Below are 18,659 nucleotides of genomic sequence, written 5' to 3' on the forward strand. Positions count from 1 at the left end.
CTAAAAGGCTGCAAATCAATGTAATGGCATTGGACTGCTTTCACCTGTATTTCTTAAAGGTTCCAATTGTGACCATAAGCAAATATAACCAACCTTGCATACAAGCAGCAAAACTTTGCCACCCCATTAAGTTAATTTCTGTGAGGCTTTTGTTTCTTTTTAAAACATCATCCTTCCCCTTTTTCCAGTAGGTATACAGGTAGAAAAATAAATGAAGTCAGCACTCTTTATGTCTCACTAGAATAAGCCGTGACTCAATATGGTGAGTGGTTATTTGCAAGGCTATAATTTTAATGACAGATTTTCCTAAAAGAAACGACTATAATATCTGTCCAAGTACTTCAAGGGAAAACAAAAAATACATAGAGATTAAAAGTCTATTACTTCAACAGCACATTGCCAAACACAGACAACTAGGATAAATGCCAAGAGACCTTAAAAAATAACCTCAAAAGATGCAACGTTCAAGTCAATCAAACATGTAGGTTCTGCAAACAACAGAAAGACAGGTCCAAGAGCAGTTCTACTTGTGCATGATGGTAATTCATACTGTCCTTCATCAAAGTTCACTCAGGTGTCTCCAAACGATAGGTATCTGAGCAGAGATGGTTTTCTCTTCTTTGTATGGAGATGTGTACACTGATTGGAGGAGCAGAGAATCTTCAAGATGCTGATATAAGCACAGCAGGCTTGGTTCTCCTTTGATAAAGTACTGAAGGCAGATTTAGTGGACTCAAGCTTTACCAGTTTCCCTAATGCATGCTGAAACAGACGAGTTACAGAATTTGTCATGCTAAGTATTTACAGCCATTTTCGTAAAGTGAGCTCAGTAACCTGACAGAATAAAAAAGGTAGTTGTTAAATTATTGTATAACCTTTTACAACTTGAATAACTCTGTGGGTAAATAACGCTGACATTCAAAGCCCCTCAAACATACATTAACAAGAAATTATTCACTGCATGAAGAGGCACACACTGTATAAAACATACACTTCACAGGAGGGAGTCCTGCATGGCAGGAAAGTCGCTACCACTACATAACAAATGGCTATGCCAACAGTCAAGGCCGCCACTAAAGGGTACAACATGGAAATTCCTTTAAAATCTCAAGGAGTATTTGCGATAGCACAGAACTCTGTTTGGAAGGATTTTTTGGTGGAAAATTTGAACATCACATTAAATAAAGTGACTTTCTAATTGGGTAAAATTTAAGGCAATGCTACTCAGACCTGAGGAAAAAAAATCCACAAGGGTGTGTACCGTTCTTCTGAGTCATTAACAGAATCAACATCAAAAAGTACTTCCCTTCCAAGTGTTCAATGCACTGTCAGGTATTTTCAGCATTACAAAACAGAATCCACTTACATACTATGAATGTGAAATGGGAAATTTTTCTGTGCTCTTCCTTGAAAACTGTAAAAGTAAAAACTCATATGGCAGCTTAGGTATTTAATATTAAACATAACATGATAATGAAGACAACTATACCCAGTGCACACAAAGGAGCCACCTTGCCGTAAGTGCTCCAGAGACTGCCTTTGGTGTAGTACGGATGATCCTGGATTCATAAATTAAATTTTCACATCTACTACAGACTAACAAATGACAATTAGACACAGTTAAGTTTAAAAATTTTACATTTTGCTCCTGTCTGGCTGCTCAAGGGCAGCAATTTAAATCGATATAAAAACTTCTGAAAACAAAGCTTGCTATACAGATAAAGTACATGATCAAAAATTAAGCAGCAATCAGATTTCTTATTTAAACTTATCGGGTATATTTACATATTTGAGAAGAGAGACCTCTGACATCATCATGCTCTTTACTTCTTTCTTGCCCTCTCCACCTGACCCAGCCCCTCCAAATGTAAATCAAGTGCCCTGAACTACATACACCTGTACTTTGGCAAAGCCAGCCAGATGCGACTCCTGCAGTCTTGGCCTAGAAGGAAAGCACTAAGGTCATGTGTAGCCTGCTTTGAGAACAGCAATGTATGGTAGTCAGTGAATCTGTTCTTTCATAGCAAGGGGGCAAAAGGCCCCGCACTTCACTCCCCAACCTGAATGGGGCAAGATCAAAATGCCATCAGTTTCTTGCACCACAGTGGGCCACCAGAGAAAGGAAAGAGAAAGGTCAGGACAAAGGCAGCAGCAGCCAGCAGAAGTTTGCCAACAAAGGAACCTCCCCTCCCTAGGTTCCCTCGGCAGTAACACCCCCTCGTCCCTCTCCCTCCCCCATCACGCACACACATACGCGCACGCGCACACACACACACACAAATTAATTCACATCACAAGAACTTGGTACTCCGGATAAGTGTCAGGTAAATATAAGAAAGAGTAAATCTGTCACTTTTTATACTTTAACTGAAACATAAAGCTAACAGAACACACAACATCACTGTGAAAGTAACCTTCTAAAACAGATCCAGCCTACACAGAGCAGCCATCAAAACTTAAAAGAACAGTTTGCTCACAATCTGCCTTGTACAGGATATTTATATTCTTTCTATGCCATATAAATAGCATTTATATAGCTTACACATTCAGAGACATGCACTAGGACTTTTTAGGTAGTACAAATTTCTTCACAATCACATGTGCAAATTATACAAATCACTAAGTAAGTACTAATAAGCTTAGGCTGGGCTGTGTCTCGTATCATCTAATGAATTTAATGCGGGTTCAGAATCATCCATAGGAAGAACCAGGCGCGTCCCTCGAATGACCAGTTCGTGGTCTCCAAATGCAAGCTCCCGATCCAAGGCATCTTCAGAGCTGTTGCCCATAAATCTCCTCGGGACTCCAGATGGTGCCGATTCGGTGGTCACAGTAGAATCCCCGTATGTCAAACTGATATCTCCATCGTTCAGAATCAGATCGGAGTCATCATCTTTCAACTGCTCTTGGTTCTAAACACAAATAAGGTTAAGAATTGTTATGAAATTAAAGAACTATTTCCAATAGGAGAAGTTTTACCGATTTGCTATTTAAAACTGTTCAGTGGAAGTCCACTGCTCTCAAGACAGAGTCTAAAGCCCTTACCTTAGTTCAACAGACACAGTGTGACTTGGCCCCTTCAGCCTCATCTTCTGCCACAACCTGCCTCTCCTACCCCTACGGCCCTACTGTGTGCCAGCCAGCTAGCTGCCCAGATCTCTAGGGCTTTCTCTGTCCCCTCCTTCCGCATCACATGACCAGAACCTATGCTTCACTTCCTCCTGAAGTCTTTCTTGATCTTCCAGGTCTGGGTTAGGTGGCGCTCCTGGTGTGCTCTCAGAGCACAGTGCCTTTGGCCCTGTTCCTATAGTAGCAGGGTTGGTTTAGAATCAAAGGTTTAAAAAAATGAAAAGATTTACAGTATAGAATAGTAGCTAGTTAGCATATCTTTCACTTTCTTCTTAGTTAAAATATTTACCAAATTACCAATCATATGTTGGTAGTTAAGGAAAAAATATGGACTTTAGATGTATCCATGCCTAGATATATAGTGTCTAGATATCCACGCCTCCTAGCAATACAGAAGAGAGGCAGATAAACTTTCCCTAACATCTAACAGTTAGTAAGTGTGAATAAAATCCCTATTACAAGTAGATCATCAGAATTTGTTTTAGGGGACTAGAGATGTAGCACACTGGTAGAGCGAGCACTTGCCTAGTGTGTGAGGCCCTGCACTGCAACAAAATGAATAAAATTCCAGGGCCCTGCACTGCAACAAAACGAATAAAATTCCAACCACCCTCATGTGTAGATGAAAACACATACATGTGCTGACCTCAGGCCACATACTATAAATAACTGAAAACTGGCATGGAAATAGACTTACTCAAATTACTCACAGTAAGATGAGGTACTAGTCTACACCTGCTATCAAATGATGTTTCAAAGGCAGTGAGTTGTATTTATAGATTCCACTGTAGTTTCTGGTTGAGCAAAATATGTTTAAATTCCTTCTCCGGGATTTTATACCTCAAAGGCCAAAACCCAAACTAAAGTAAAAGAACACCAGAAAGCCTCCCACCCACACCCCAAGCAGCTAAGTGGAACTTGCCGAAGAATTCGGTTCATAAATAAAAGCCACTTACTTCGTAAGCCTGGGGACTGGTTAGACACCTGGCAATGGGCCCGAAGCAGGCTGGGAGCGTGGTGGTGAGGGGAGGCCCACTGTGTGTCAGCAGAGGCTTCAGGTAGCTGTGCCAAGGTTAAGGAAGAACTGCGCTCATCACTGCTCCTTTCTTCCCACATCTGAATGAACAACTCAACTGATGACAGTCAGCCTCGCAGGGGAATGACCGCCATGGTGGCAAAATGCTTTCACGCATGCAGACTCATCTCATCACCATGCAATGGCAGTGAGACAGCAAAGGGAGACCTTACTATCATGTCCATTTCAGTTAGGGACACTGAGGCTCAGAGAGGTCACAGACCTGCCTAAGTCATACCATTAAGGAAATGGGGACTGATCTACTAACCCAGATGGGTTTGGTTTAAATCATGTGCCCATTCAACTACATCATATTGCTTTTCTGATTTTACTAAAAACAAAAGAAATACCAGATCACTTTCAACCTGGCTCTACAGAAAATAAGGGAGAAAGTAAAGAATAATAATGGTAATGGTCAGAGAGGAGATTAAATAGTCCAGCAGAAGAATATGGTAATAAAAATAGTTTGAATCACTTCTTAAGGGTTCAGCTGGCCCCCTGGATACTAAAAGTTGAAACTTCATTATCAGGCTGATTGTTTTCATGTAAAGCTAGAATAAGGAAAAAAAGTAAGTAAATTCCCAAGACATTTAAATAAACTATGTATCAGGACCTCCTCTACTGTATACCCTCATTTTAATATTTGCTTATTTTTTAATAAAAATAGATGTGACAATACATGATACTTAGAAGAAAAAAGAGGGAATTACAAGAAAAAGGAAAGAGGTAAGGACAGAGATACATCTATCATGTTCCCCACATTCTAAAATGAGAACTTGGGCTGTGGTTCAGTGGCAGAGTGCTTGCTTAGCGTGCAGGAGGCCCTGAGTTTATCCCCAGCACCACTAAGAGAGAGGGGGAGGGGGAGGGGGAAGAGGGAAAAGGAGAAAGACAGAACCTAAGGCTGTCCTTAATTTAAAACAAGAAAGAGGGCCGGGGATTTAGCTCAGTGGTTTTGCCGCCTGCTGCTCAAGCGCAAAGACACGAGTTTGATACCCAGTACCAAAAAAAAAAACCAAGAAAGACAACATTTACTGTATTCTTATATTAATAAATTCCAAGTAAGATTTAGAGTACTCAACCTGGCTACACAAAGTCACTAAAAAACCAGAGTGAATTCTACTAATATACTGAGTTTACAAATGATTCGGTCTCTGTCTAGTATAAAAGAGGGTAGTACTGAGGCTGGTACATCTTGGCATTTGACACCACCAGAAATAATTCCTTAAAAAATCTTATCAAATAATTTGAAAAAAGAATAGAAAAGAATACCCACATAGTTCCATATCTATTAAAGAAATTAAAAACCTTCCTATACAAAAAGCACAAGGCCAGATGGCTTCATTGGTAAAATCTTCCCAGCACTTAAGGAAGAAGTAACACCAATTTTATATTAATTCCTTCAGAAAACAGAAAAAGAAGGAATACTTCCCAACTCATTTTATAAGGTCAGAATAATCTTGTTTTATAAGCTTAACAAGAATATTACAATAAAAAACCACAATCCAACACCGCTGATGAAGAGACACAAAAATCAGACACAAATTACCAAATTAAATGAAGTAATATACACAAAGGATAACACATCATGACTAAGTGGAATTTGTTCCAGCAAAGCAAGAACGGTTCAATATACAATCAATCAATGTAAATCAGCACAGTAACAGGCTGAAGGAGAAAAAAAAAGTAATCATCTCAGTTGATACAGAAAAACTGGTAATACTGAATACCTGTTCATGATAAAATCTCTCAAAAAACTCAAAATAAAGGGGAATATTCTTAACTTAGTAAAGGATATCTCCCAAACCCCATAATTGGCATAATATGTATTGGTGTAATGCTGAAAAAAATTTCCCTGAGGTCAGGAATAAAACAAGGATGTCATTATCTTCAATTACATTCAGCATTACACTGGAGAGGTCCAGCCAGTGAGAAGATACAAAAAAGACTAAAAACTTTACAAGATATTGGAAAAGGAAAAAAAAACCTCATTATTCATAGATCACTTGATTGTATAAACAGAAAGTTACAAAGAATTTGCAATGGCCGGGGATTTAGCTCAGTGGTTCCAGCGCCTGCCTCACAAGCACGAGGTCCCGAGTTCAATCCCCGGTACCAAAAAAAGAATTTGCAAACTATTAGAAATAGTAAGTGAACTTAGTAAGATTGCTGGACACAAGATCAAAGAACGTTTTCTAAAACAGACCATATCTTAAGCCATAAAACATGCTTAAATGCAAAAAAACTAAAATAGTCCACTGTATACTACTGGATCACTGCACACTATTGGATCAATTAATGTCACCAGGGTACTAGTTATCATAATGACCAGATCTTAGTTGAGCAGCACTTCATAGGACAGGACAGAGTCAAATAAGTCTTCATGTTTATTTGTATAAGAATATACAGAAAATAAACTAATACTCTACTCTTTCTTTATATTACAATCATTTAACTGTTGTTTATATTATACAGAAAATGTACAAAATACTTCGGGCAGAAAATACCAAGAAATTTTGTTAAATCAGAGATTAAAAAAAAAGCCTCAAGAGATATGGGAATGGCTTAAGCCCAAAATGCCGAAAATGGGAGCCAAAAGCAATGACATAATCTTTAAACAATTTTAAGGAGCCAAGCTCTCTTTCCCTAATGAGAGTCTTAATACCACAGATATACTTGCATTCTTGTTTCCATACAGTAATTTGATTTGAAGTACTTTTAAAAAGTGAATGTAAAAATCTAGTGAACAGAATATTGTAAGTAATTGCTTCTAATCATAAGTGTCAGGTGCATTTTCTTAAACATATGAGGCTTTGATCAGAAAGTTAAAACTAAGGAAAATGTTTTTACACAGCTACCCCAAATTTGCTTAAATGGAACCTAACCCATAGTCTGATTCATTTATTGAAAAATTTTAGCCTGAAAATACTCCATGGCTCCTTTTTCTAGTTCACTTTCAAATAATGAATTAATTTCAACAGAGGCAAAATATTCATAAAGGGCATGATTTAAATAGGTTATGGAAAATCAACAGTATTCAAAGTATAGCTGTGAAGATGACAACAGGACAAGAAGGAAATTAGGTCATCAGTGAAAACATCAGCTATTTGTGGCATTCTGAATGGAGAGGAAAGGAGAGTCTCCTGGTCTTAGGAAAGGCCAGGGAAGAAAAGGCATATCCCTGGGTATTGTGGTACATAACAGAACTGCAGGGTTATAATGCTCTTCCCTAAGGCAGCTTTTCCTCTTCCACCCTAGCAGTATAACAGATCCGCTAAATTATCGAAAGGACAGCAAATATTTAAGTTTGCTCAATGACTAAACCTAAATATCAAAGAAAATGTGTCATCAGAGGTCTTGATTGCCTCCACAAAGCCAGGTGCTGAAACAACCAGTCCCAGGCCGGGGATTTAGCTCAGTGGTTTCGCCGCCTGCTGTGCAAGCGCAAGGACCCAAGTTCTATCCCCGGTACCAAAAAAAAAAACCAGTCTTGGCTGTGAAACAACCAGTCCCTATTATTTTCCTGGGTTTGCAGAGGAATCTGTTTGTGTGAATTTCTTCCTCTACTACACTGATAAAAACAGAGAAGACTAAAAGTACATTTTATATTCCTCTTCTTGGCACAACACTAGGCCTTGACCCCCAGCACCAAAACAAAAACAAAACCAAACAAAAAAAACCAATTGTTACATTCAACTGTAACTACTTGTATCCATACTATCATTGTTTTTCCCTCAGTTAAGGATACTTATGATCGAAGTTGTACCATATCCGGAAGAGCCAAGCACTCTCTGCTTTAGTAGTTCTCCTTTCATTTTCAGGAACACCCTGCAGACAGAGAATACATAAATCAATACATATACAAAGATACAAATAGGTTCCTTGGAGTCATTCCTTTGTAGAATCAGAAACAGAGCCTATGTAAGGATGCTCTCCAAAATGGGTAACATTAGAAATTTAATAGCTTGCATACGGCTGCTTTGGAGTAAGACATTGAAGTGATTTTCTGAACATCTCTATTACTCAGGTGGCTTAGGTATTTGCTATTATCATTTAAAAAGCCAATGTGGGATAATTCATCTCCAAAATCCAAAAGATTTATACCTCCAAGGCAAAAGCACCTTAAACAAACAAAAAAAATCACATCAACATCCTTGTTTGCAGGTTACTGGTTTCAAAAGTAACTGGTATTTTCAAAGTTGCTCCTATGTCCTTAACACACCAGCAGCAAAACAAAAACAAGTAGGAAAATTCCATGGTAAGCCTGACTGGTTAGGAGGGAAAAATAACAGCAAGCAGGCATCTTCTAAAATAGCTTCCAAAAGTATAAACTGTGCCCTTATTTGTAATATGGTAGGGTCAGGAGTAGGGCAGTTAGTCCTAGCATGTTGACATTAACTAGTTTGGATAAATCCTCTTTCCTTTCTTGGTCTGAATTTCTCTTTGTATAAAATGTGAGCAGTGTACAGAGTCTCTAACATCCTTTCCAGCAGTAATATTCTATGGTTCCATGATTTGCTAGGAGCAGACTTTAGATTCTGGGTTTTAGCTCCTTCCTAGCCTCCATAATCCTCAACATATATCAAAACATCCATAAAGTATATAAATATATAAAAATTTATAAATATATAAAAATGTTCGAGGACATCATACAGGCTTACAAGCAAAGGACACCTATATTTCCTTTTGCATCATTAGGTTTGCATGCCTTCACTTTTATTTTTTGGTGCCGGGGATGCAACCCAGGGCCTTGTGCATGCTAAGCACGTGTTCTACTACTGAGTTACACCTCTAGCCTGTTGTCTTTATTTGCTTTGCTTTTGTGATACTGGAGATTGAACCCAATATCCAGCATTTCCATCTCCAGGCCATTTTAAAATGTGAGACATATTTTTAATTTATAAATTTATTTATTCAGTTTTGCCTTCATTTCTTCAAGAGCAGTTCTTCTATCCATCTCACCATCCCTTTGCCACATTAACGCCTACAGACCCAACTTCTACACACTCCATACTTACTATAATGTTTCTCTGTGCATTCAAAATGAGTGAGTAAACAATATATCCAAGACATCTACAGAGTTTTGAAGGCAAGGGGAGATTATTTTTTAATGTATCACAACTGGCAGTTGTCTACCTGGCTCTCTCCCTGTCACTCCGATTGCATTTCTCCTCTGTGGTAACAGAGGTGACACAGCTGGTAGAGACTTAGGCAGGGAGTGATTAAACACCTGTCATAGGAGCCGTTTGCTAACTTTATTCTTGTTTTAATACAAGGTGGAGGCACTGAGAAACTGTTACCCCTTGGACACCACCCTAGCAGCCTGGCACGATGTGAACTTATCCTGCCTGGTTTGTCCAAGTATTTCAAAGCCAAGGTTATGACCACAAAAGAGGCAAATACTTGGTATCTCACATACACACATACACTCATTACTCAACAGCTAACAAAATTAGCATTTAGGAAATGAATGTCATAAAAAATTTTTTTGTTAACCAAACCCTGAAGAAAAATATACTAGGGCTTGTTTCAGGCAAGAACAAGAATTGTGTTTTGAAGATGCTTTCCGCCTTCAAAAACCTAATTTCTGTGATTTCTGAGCTAATGTGCAGCACGGCGTCACATATTCAGTGGTGCTCAAAAACCATTAAAAAGTGGATGGAAAATACCAGAAAAGGGTGGTCAGTCTAGAGAGGGCAGCCAGTTACACTGTGCTCAGTCCAATGGGCTGGTGTTCATAGGAACAACTGAGAAATTGACACACAGAAGGAAGCAAGGAAATGTGGCCAAAGCTGAGGCACAGGGTAAGAAAGTGCACTCCCTGAACAGGCAGGGAGGGCTGGTTCAAGATTCAAAAGTGTCTTAGCAGCTCTCAAGGGCAGCTGCTGGTCATTCAACTTGAAAGTTACACAGGAAGAGCAGCTGGAGTGGGGCTGACATCAGAGAGAGGCCTTCCTGCGCAAACCAGAATGGAAAAAGGCTCCCTGTGCCGGCGCAGTCACTTGAAAACCCAGGAGTGCTAAAGAGACTTCTCTCCTCTGTGGCAAGCCCAGAATGGCCCACAGATAGGAAAACTGTCACCCTTGATAACTATGCGGCCTAAAATGTGGTTTTGTCTCTACAGAGCAGTGAGAAAAGCTAGAAGTGAAGTCAGTTAGAGGTGGAGGCAGATAGAACAGATCTAAACAGTGGCATGAAGTCTGTAAGAGGCTGTTTTCTTACTAAATGACTGCACATTCGACAGAGATGCCAGGGACAACACAAATGCATATTTACCAAATGTTCTTGGTCTGAATCAACACCAACCCTACAGGAAAAAACACAAAGAGCAAATGAGATTTTGAAGCCAAGAAAAGTCTAGTCACATATGTACATTGTCAGGCAGCAATTTTTCTCAACACAGAAGCTATGGAATGGTTAATGTTTTCTTCCCTCTCTACCTACGGTTGTTGATGTAAAGTTTTTGCCTCCTACCACTTTCCTTAGCAACAGCTTGGATTCTAAGGCAAGCAGAGCCAATGAGTCTCTTCCTACAATTCCACTTACCAGTTTCAGTAAAATAGCATTTCTTCTCTGAATAGAAGTCCCCTCTTAAGCAGAGTCAGGGAGAGCAACAATACCCCAGTTGCTAAGTAAGAATTACCGGAAAGTTCTAAAAACCAGCCTGGCACACAATGGAATTCCAGGAGGGAGTCACATGTTTTTGGACCTTGCAGCTCTCAGGGCAACACTCTATTATGATGATGGAAGAAAGGGTCCAATTACAGCTTTTTCATAGGCTAATGGATAGCCTTGGGTCTTCACAATTCTTTTGTACATGCATTGAATTCCTGCTTTGGGTAACTTGGGAAACAGCTTCATTAAGAAGCTCTGTGACTCTTTCTCTAGCCCCTAACAGGAGCCCCACACTTCTGGTTTCTTTAGTGCCCCTCTCCTTGCCCACCCAGCCACTCCGGTGCAGGCCCTATTCTGACTCATGGGGCCTGTTGTGTAAGGTTTCCCAGCTACCAGCTTCTCCCCAGAGTCAGCTGGGTAAAGCACAGAGCTCACTGGGTCATTCCTGCACAAAGGACTCTGAGAGCAGCTTACAACACAAAGGGTCAAGTGTAAAGTCCTTTGCGTGGCACTCAAGACTCTGCAAACTAGTGGCCATCCCTCATTCCAACCTGCTTCTCCATCTTCATTCTCCATCATTCTCTTCTACACGCTCATCTGCAGCTCTCCTGAATCCCGGTCCTCTCCTGGCCCATGCCTTTGCTCATGCTGTTCCCTCTAGCCGAAATGTGCTTTCCCTCATTTCCCTACTCATTTGTTAAGTGCCACAGTAACTGTTCTATGACCCCTTCACAAGCAGAATTATTTTGTCCGCTTCAACAGCACTTTCAAGCCCTTTATTACAGTAATTATTTAATATTTAGCACAGCAAAGTATAGTTATTAATATAATTAATAAATATAATTAAAATTTATTAATATTTAGCACAGCAGAGTATAGTTATTTGCCTGTCATTCTCCCTGAAAGAACTATGAACTCCTTGAGGGTAAAGGCCGTGTCTCAATTCATCTCTGTATCCCCAGAGTCTAGCACAGTACCTAACACACCATAGGTGCAACAATGTTTATCTACTGAGTTAACTACTACAGACAGCACAGACAAAACAGCAGTATGAGAAGCCGCAGCAAAGACACGTAACACTCAAGGGAGGAAAATAATGCAAGACCACATCTGGAAGGCAAGGGAATTATGGTCAAGTATTTGAAAGCAGATGTCTAAGACCAGATTCATAATTCAAAGAAAAGTACATTTTTAGTTTGTTAAAAATGGCCAGATGCTGTTAAACACCTTCTCAATTACATTAGACACGAACCACATTTATGTATCTCAAGTGACATCTAGTGGTCTTCCAGATAGTGCATTTGTGACACTCGGTAAAATACCCAAAGCCAATGTCATAAGCATTTATTAGAACTCTTATTATTTGCCAAGCACTATACTAGGCTCAGGGCATAGAGAGGAATTAAACACAGCACCTACCTTCAAGGATCTCACAGACTCATGTGGGAAACAGACACAACTACAGCAGAATCCCTAAGGGTTTGCTGTCAGGGAGCACTGGGTTAAAAATGTGTGTGAGGGCCAGGGATTTAGCTCAGTGGCGCCATCCTGAGTTGGATCCTGGGTACCAAAAACAAAATCTATGGGAACTCAGTCGTTCTGCAGTCCTAGGGACCGAGTCTATCTATCACCCGGAACATGGGCCAAGTATCTGCCACACAGAGTTGTTGCATGGATTAAATGAGAAACGGTACTGAAAGCTGCTCAGAGTGCCTGATGGATCATCGATACTCAGTGGTAGCTCTTAACCAATACTGTATTATTACAAGGCTGAAGGAAATAGGGGCCATAACAGAGAGACTCAATGGTATGCAAGCAGAGTGGCTCCAAGATAAAGGAACCGGGAGAAAAGGAGGTACTTGACTGTGTCACTTACTGGGAGCAAAAGACAGTTCCAGGCACAGGGAACAGTATGAGCAAAGCCTCAGGGACACAGAAACGTAAAGCATGTGTGGTAAATGAAAGGGAGCCGAATGTGACGCCACAGATCATGTGAAAGGACCCAGGAATGGCTGGCTGACTGATTCACTGAGGATCCATCATCACATGACAGCTAATGTGATCCTTTTTCACTGTAAATGAGAACATGGCACTTCTTTGTTAAATAGCCTCTAAGATTTCCAATGGCATTTTAAAATGCAAAATCCTCACCATATCCTACAAGACCCTAAAGCAGTAGTCCACCAACCACAGCCCAGGCGCCACACGACCACCCCTCCTGTTTTTGTAAATAAGGTTTTCTTGGAACGGGGCCACACAGATTGATTGGCATACTGTCCAGGTGAGTGGCCAAGACAGAATCCCCACGACCTACACAGCCTAAAATCTTTACTCTCGGGCCCTTACTAGGGAAAGTTTATAGACTCCTGCCTCATAGGATCAATGTATGAGCTCTTGTTGTTATTTACTAAACAGGCCAAGTTTGTTCCTGCCTCAGGGTCTTTGCACTTGCTTTCTCCTCTGCCTGGACTGGCTAACTGTTTAACTAGCAGTATCTTGGCACTCAGGTAGGCTGAGGTCGAAGGTGATCTCTCAGAGACCTTCCCTGGGCTCTTCTTATAACTACACACCCACCTCGTCACTATATGGAACACTGACTGCCACCACAACATTTAACATCATCTAAAATTGTCATGTTATTTATTTGTTTACTAGTTTACTGTCTGTCTTTTCCCACTAAAGTACAGACTTTATGTGACCGTGGAGCTTTTCTATCTTCTTGCTGCCGTTGTCTCTCTCTAAGGAGCAGGGTCTCTTCATCTTAGTATGACTGCCATTTTGGCCGAGATAACCCTGTGTTGGCAGGTTGGGGAGGGAGCCCATCCTATACACCGTAGCAACCCCGGCCTCTACCTACTAGACACCAACAGCAGGCCTCTCCCAGTTGTGACAGTCAAAAGTGCCTCTACACACTGCCAAATGTCCCCTCGGAGGCAGAACGATCTCTGCTGAGAACCACTGAGCTGGAGCCTACAACAGTGCCCGGCGAGGGGCTGGTGCTCACTAAAGTACTTCCTGAGTGACGGCATAAGGGGCCCATGGCGTGCAGATATCTACCCACCGGGTCCTTACAACAACGCTAGGACATAGGCTCTAGGACATGGGCTACAGATGAGAAAACTGAGGCTTTGAAAGATGAAAGAACTTGCCCAAGATCACAGAATTAGTAAGAAGGGAGGAGTAAGAACTCAAACCTAAGTTTAAGTGTGTGACTCTTCAACATTCAGTGATCACCAGCATCCTCAAAATTGTACTAGACAAATTTAGGAGAGGGAAGCTTAAAATACAGCAAGGCTAAGAAGTCCAAGAAAACCACAAGAAGTGATCTAAGACTGTATATAAATAAGTGCCAAACTGCTGAGAGTGGTGGCACATGCCTGTAATCCCAGCACTCGGAAGGCTGAGGCAGGAGGATTGCTGCAAATTCGAGGCCAGCCTCGGCTACCTAGTGAGTTGTTCAAGGTCAGCCTGAACTGCTGGATAGAGAGACCTTGTCTCAAAACAAACAAACAAAAAACCCCAGAAAACAAACAAACAAAATAATAAGTGCCAAACTATGTAACAGAACAGGCTAGGTGGAGCCAACCAAAGAGCTCTCAGACTAGTGACATACTTTAAACTCTATGTTTGGGGGGTGTTTTTGCTTTTGATGTAAACACAGGTACTTTGTATAGTTTCTGTGCAGGGCAATGAGGGGAAGGAACTGATTCCCCTTAAATGTAGAGACTCCATCGAAGAGTGTTACTTTTCCTAAGTTACCTTCCATTTAATCTTGTCCTCCCTAGGAGAGTCTTCATTTATAAGCTGATGAGAAAAGAAAGGAGTTTGGTCCTCTCAAATGTACCACCATCATTTCTTGATGCATCGTGGTGTGGAAGAAACTAAGACCAGAGGCTGCTCTATCATTTAATTATCTGTATGATTTTAAACAACTAAGAACCTTTCTAAGCCTCAGTTTCTTCATTTGTAATACATTTTTTACTATTACATAAATAGCTTAAGGGCACTTGACACAATGTTCCCCATAGTAGGTGCTCAATAAATGCCAGCTGCTCCTTCAAGTAATGAGTAGGATTATTATAAGAACATGCCATAGTTGACTGTGTATTATCTACAGTAACAGCACAGAAATCCTAAGAAAAGTGTTTCTAATAGTAAAGAGATTAAGATAGTAACAAAAACATTCAACCTGTGATTTGGAGCTAGACAATTTTTACAACACTAAAAGAAAGGCATAATAGAATGAGAAACGTGGAGGACAGATTCTTTAAAATGCAAAATACTGTTTTCTCTAGTGAACCCTATGTAACCTGGAACCTTGGTAGCTTTTAACGTCTATGAAGTTTCAGCCAAATACAGAACTAAAATCCACAAAGCCTTCAGGAACATAGACTGCTGTATCCATGGAAACAAATGCACAACTCTTGAGATACAAGGGAGCTTTCAAATTAAATACAGGAACCAGTACACACTGAAGACTAAGACCTTGTGATCTTGGCCTCGGGTTGCTGAGTGAGAAACACTGCTCATCACAAAGATGAGAAAGAATGATACTATCTGGTATTGATCAGAGGAGAGGAAAGCTGGACTGTCTCACACACTGCAGATGGATCCAACCTGGCGACATGAGCAAAAGCCTTAAGTCCATGCATATGATATGCTCTTGACTAAGTAATCCCACTGCTAGGAATGCATCCTGAGGAAGTAATCTAACAAGTGCACAGTGGTGTACACATTTAAGAATGTTCACATTGTTAACAGTAATGTTAACAGCAAAAACCTCAACTAGTAATAGCAAAATATTACCATAAATATTTTGGTATTATATCACCAAAATATAAAAGTCTAACAATAGGAATTTGTTTAAATAAATCAGGATATATGCAGCCACTCAAATAATAATGTAAATATACACTGTCCATGCTATATTACATTTAAAAGACAGTCTATAAAAGTACCTGCAGTGTTACTCCTTTTTGTTAAAAATACATATAAAACATAGAAGAACATCTGGAAAGATATACTTCAAAGTGTTCATGATTTTTTTATGGTACTGGGGATTGAAGTCTTGGCCTTGCTCATGCTAAGCAAGTGTTCTGCCACTGAGTTACACCCCAGCCCTTTTTATTTTTTAAGATAAGATCTTGCTAAGATGCCAAGGCTGTACATAAATTTGGGATCCTCCTGTTCAGATTCCTGAGCAGCTGGGATTATAAGCACATTTTGCATAGTTTCATTGTTTTCTATACTACATTGTATAATTTTTAAAAGAAAAAAATGGGATATTACAGATTTTCAAAAGCTTAAAATTTCTTCGTGACTAAATGAAAAACAATGATAATAAACATGCAACATTAAAACGAGGCCCCGGTTCCTACTCACCTTATATGCAAGCATGACAGCATGGCAGTGGTGCCCCCGCCAAATACCCACACGGTAAAAAACACAATCAGAAGTGTGGTGCTGAACATCATTTGTCGTGCGTAAGTGGCAGTATCTCGAATGGCCAAGGCAAATGCCATTGCACCACGAAGACCTAGAAGGGAATCAAGGAGGTATTTTTTCAATAACTCGTCTCTGATGTAAGCTTCATCAATTCAGAGATATAAAGCACATCCTACAAACTCAGGAGCAGATGAACGAATATAAACTATATATTAAGATGCCTAAATATGTATGAATAGTAGAATTAGTATACGATACTGACACGCACGGATCTTTCAAAAACTGTTCAAAATGTAGTTGTTAATTTACGTAGTAGAATTTGCTTACTGATGTATGGTTTCATGAGTTATCACAATGCATAGAGGGTGTGATCACTGCCACAGTCCAAACACAGAACATTTTCATCCTCTCCCCAGAACTCTTTGTGCTACCCCCTTTTAGTTCAACCTCTTCCTCAAACCTGTCAAACCCTGTGCAACCCTTGATCCAATCTCCATCATCACCACATTGTCTTTTGGAGAATGTCATATAAATGGAATCATACAGTGTGTAATATCTGAGACTGGCTTCTTTCACTCAGCATAACACCTCTGACAGTCATCCATGTCATTGTATGGATAATTTGTTCTTTTTAGTGCTGACTACTATTGCATGGCATGGATGTACCAGTTTGTTTCTCCACTTGCCCATCAAAGACAGACAAGTGAGTTGTTTCCAGGTTTCTGGTAATGATAAACAGAAGTGCTACAGACATTCATCTACACACATTTGTACAACAATACATGCATCTTTATCTTTCTTTATGTGACTTTTTTTTTTGGTTGAGACAGGGTCTCAACATGTAGTTCAGGTTGGTCTTGAACTCATTATGTAGCCCAGGCTGGCCTCAAACTCATGGCAATCCTCCTGCCTCAGCCTCCTGTGGGCTAGGATTACATATGACATATTTCTGAGCTAATGATTTAGAACCAGAACATGAAAAAATTCCCAAAAAAGGGAATGGAACTTTTTGTTTTTGTTTTTGTAGCACTGTGGATTGAACCCAGGGCCTCTGCACTGAACTCCATCCCCAGCCCTTTTTAAATTTTGAGACAGGGTCTCACTAAGTCACTGAGTTGCCCAGGCTGGGCTCGAACTTGTACTCTTCCTGCTTCAGCCTCCCAGGGCTGGGATTTCAGGCAAGAGTTACGACATCCAGCTGGGAATGTGACACTGTAACAAGAATTTTCTATTTCAGGATGCAGTGTCAGTGTTTCAAGGACTCCTATATTAGCAGCACTACATTTCAGTTTCAAATCCTATCAAGTGGCATATGTGTTGTGAATGAGTTCTTGGAAGTTATAACTTACCAGCAAACATCATCATATGTTGAAAATTTGATCCAATCTTACTTCTTCTACCCAAATTAAGTAAGAGAGACAAGGGGTAAATATTGGCAGCTCTTCCCAAGAAAATAGCAATCTAAAATTATTAAGAGGTTAAGGAACTGTTTTTTTTTTCTTTTTATAATTATTTAGACTAGACATTCAAGAAACTGACAAGACTGTTGCAGGGATCTGTTTTTAACAGTCTCTCGATTCCAATGTCTAACCGCACTATGTAATAGAACTTTCTGCAATGGTGGAAATTTTCTGTATCTGCATTATCCAATACTGTATTGTGGGCACCTGAAATGTGGTTAGTGTGATCGAGGAACTAAAATTTTAATTTTATATCAGTTTAGATTAATTAAATTTAAATAATCACACAAGGCTAGTTGCCACCAAATTGGACAGTGAGGGTCTAATATATAGGAAATCCATTAGATCAAGAGAGAGGTTTAAAAGCAGAATTTCTTTACCATAGTTTTTAGATTACAGTCATACCTCGGTACTCCTTGATAATTGGTTCTGTAACACGTGCTGAAACCGATGAATATGGAAAGAATTTTTCCCCATAAGAAGTAATGGAATTAGAAATAATCTGTGATGAAAGTTCCCCAGAACTTTCACATTTTACTGGGCTAATATTAACCTTTTACTGGGCTAATATTAGCCTTTTGAGCTTAGTGGTATCACTTTTAACCTTTCTGTGACTTAAATGCACAAAAGCACAAGATGTTAAGGAGGACTGGGGGGGGGGGGTTCTGTGCTGTTCAAGAGCTATCCTGAGACAGACACAAGTGCTGAGCACAGTATGCAACAGGTACGGTATTGGATCTGACAAGTTCGGAAGCAATGAGTAAGGTATGACTGTATTAACAGGCTAACTCTTCTCACTTGTCTGTGTTGAGAAGTAATGCCGGCTAAACTTCCCCTTCCTTCCACAGAACAAAGAGGGAAGCTCAGCCACCTCATCCCCCTAAAATTCCTGCAAGCCCAGTTGAGTCCCAGGAGTCTACACCTTGAGCCTGCTG

The 18,659-nt window shown here is 40.1% G+C and overlaps 1 protein-coding gene across 3 annotated transcripts in view; it reads right to left on the reverse strand.

Annotated features, from left to right (window-relative positions):
* Nucleotides 1-263: 263 nt before the first annotated feature.
* The window catches only part of Slc9a6 (solute carrier family 9 member A6), a 50,908-nt gene continuing 32,512 nt past the window's right edge, over nt 264-18,659 (reverse strand). For 2 of the 3 annotated variants that reach the window (XM_021242514.2, XM_004862341.3), the window contains 6 exons: nt 17,614-17,725; nt 16,202-16,355; nt 10,481-10,511; nt 7,953-8,032; nt 4,086-4,191; nt 264-2,912 (listed from right to left, as the gene is read on the reverse strand). In XM_021242514.2, coding sequence (XP_021098173.1) covers nt 2,640-2,912; nt 4,086-4,191; nt 7,953-8,032; nt 10,481-10,511; nt 16,202-16,355; nt 17,614-17,725 — 756 coding nt within the window. In that variant the 3' untranslated portion in view covers nt 264-2,639. Of the gene's footprint in view, nt 2,913-4,085; nt 4,192-7,952; nt 8,033-10,480; nt 10,512-11,706; nt 11,797-16,201; nt 16,356-17,613; nt 17,726-18,659 lie in introns of all 3 variants that reach the window. The other variant, XM_087202137.1, reaches the window with a different exon arrangement.

Source organism: Heterocephalus glaber, unplaced genomic scaffold (assembly GCF_053883595.1).
Source record: "Heterocephalus glaber isolate CG9 unplaced genomic scaffold, H.glaber_assembly_v1.0 deba00001764, whole genome shotgun sequence".
NCBI lineage: Eukaryota > Metazoa > Chordata > Mammalia > Rodentia > Bathyergidae > Heterocephalus > Heterocephalus glaber.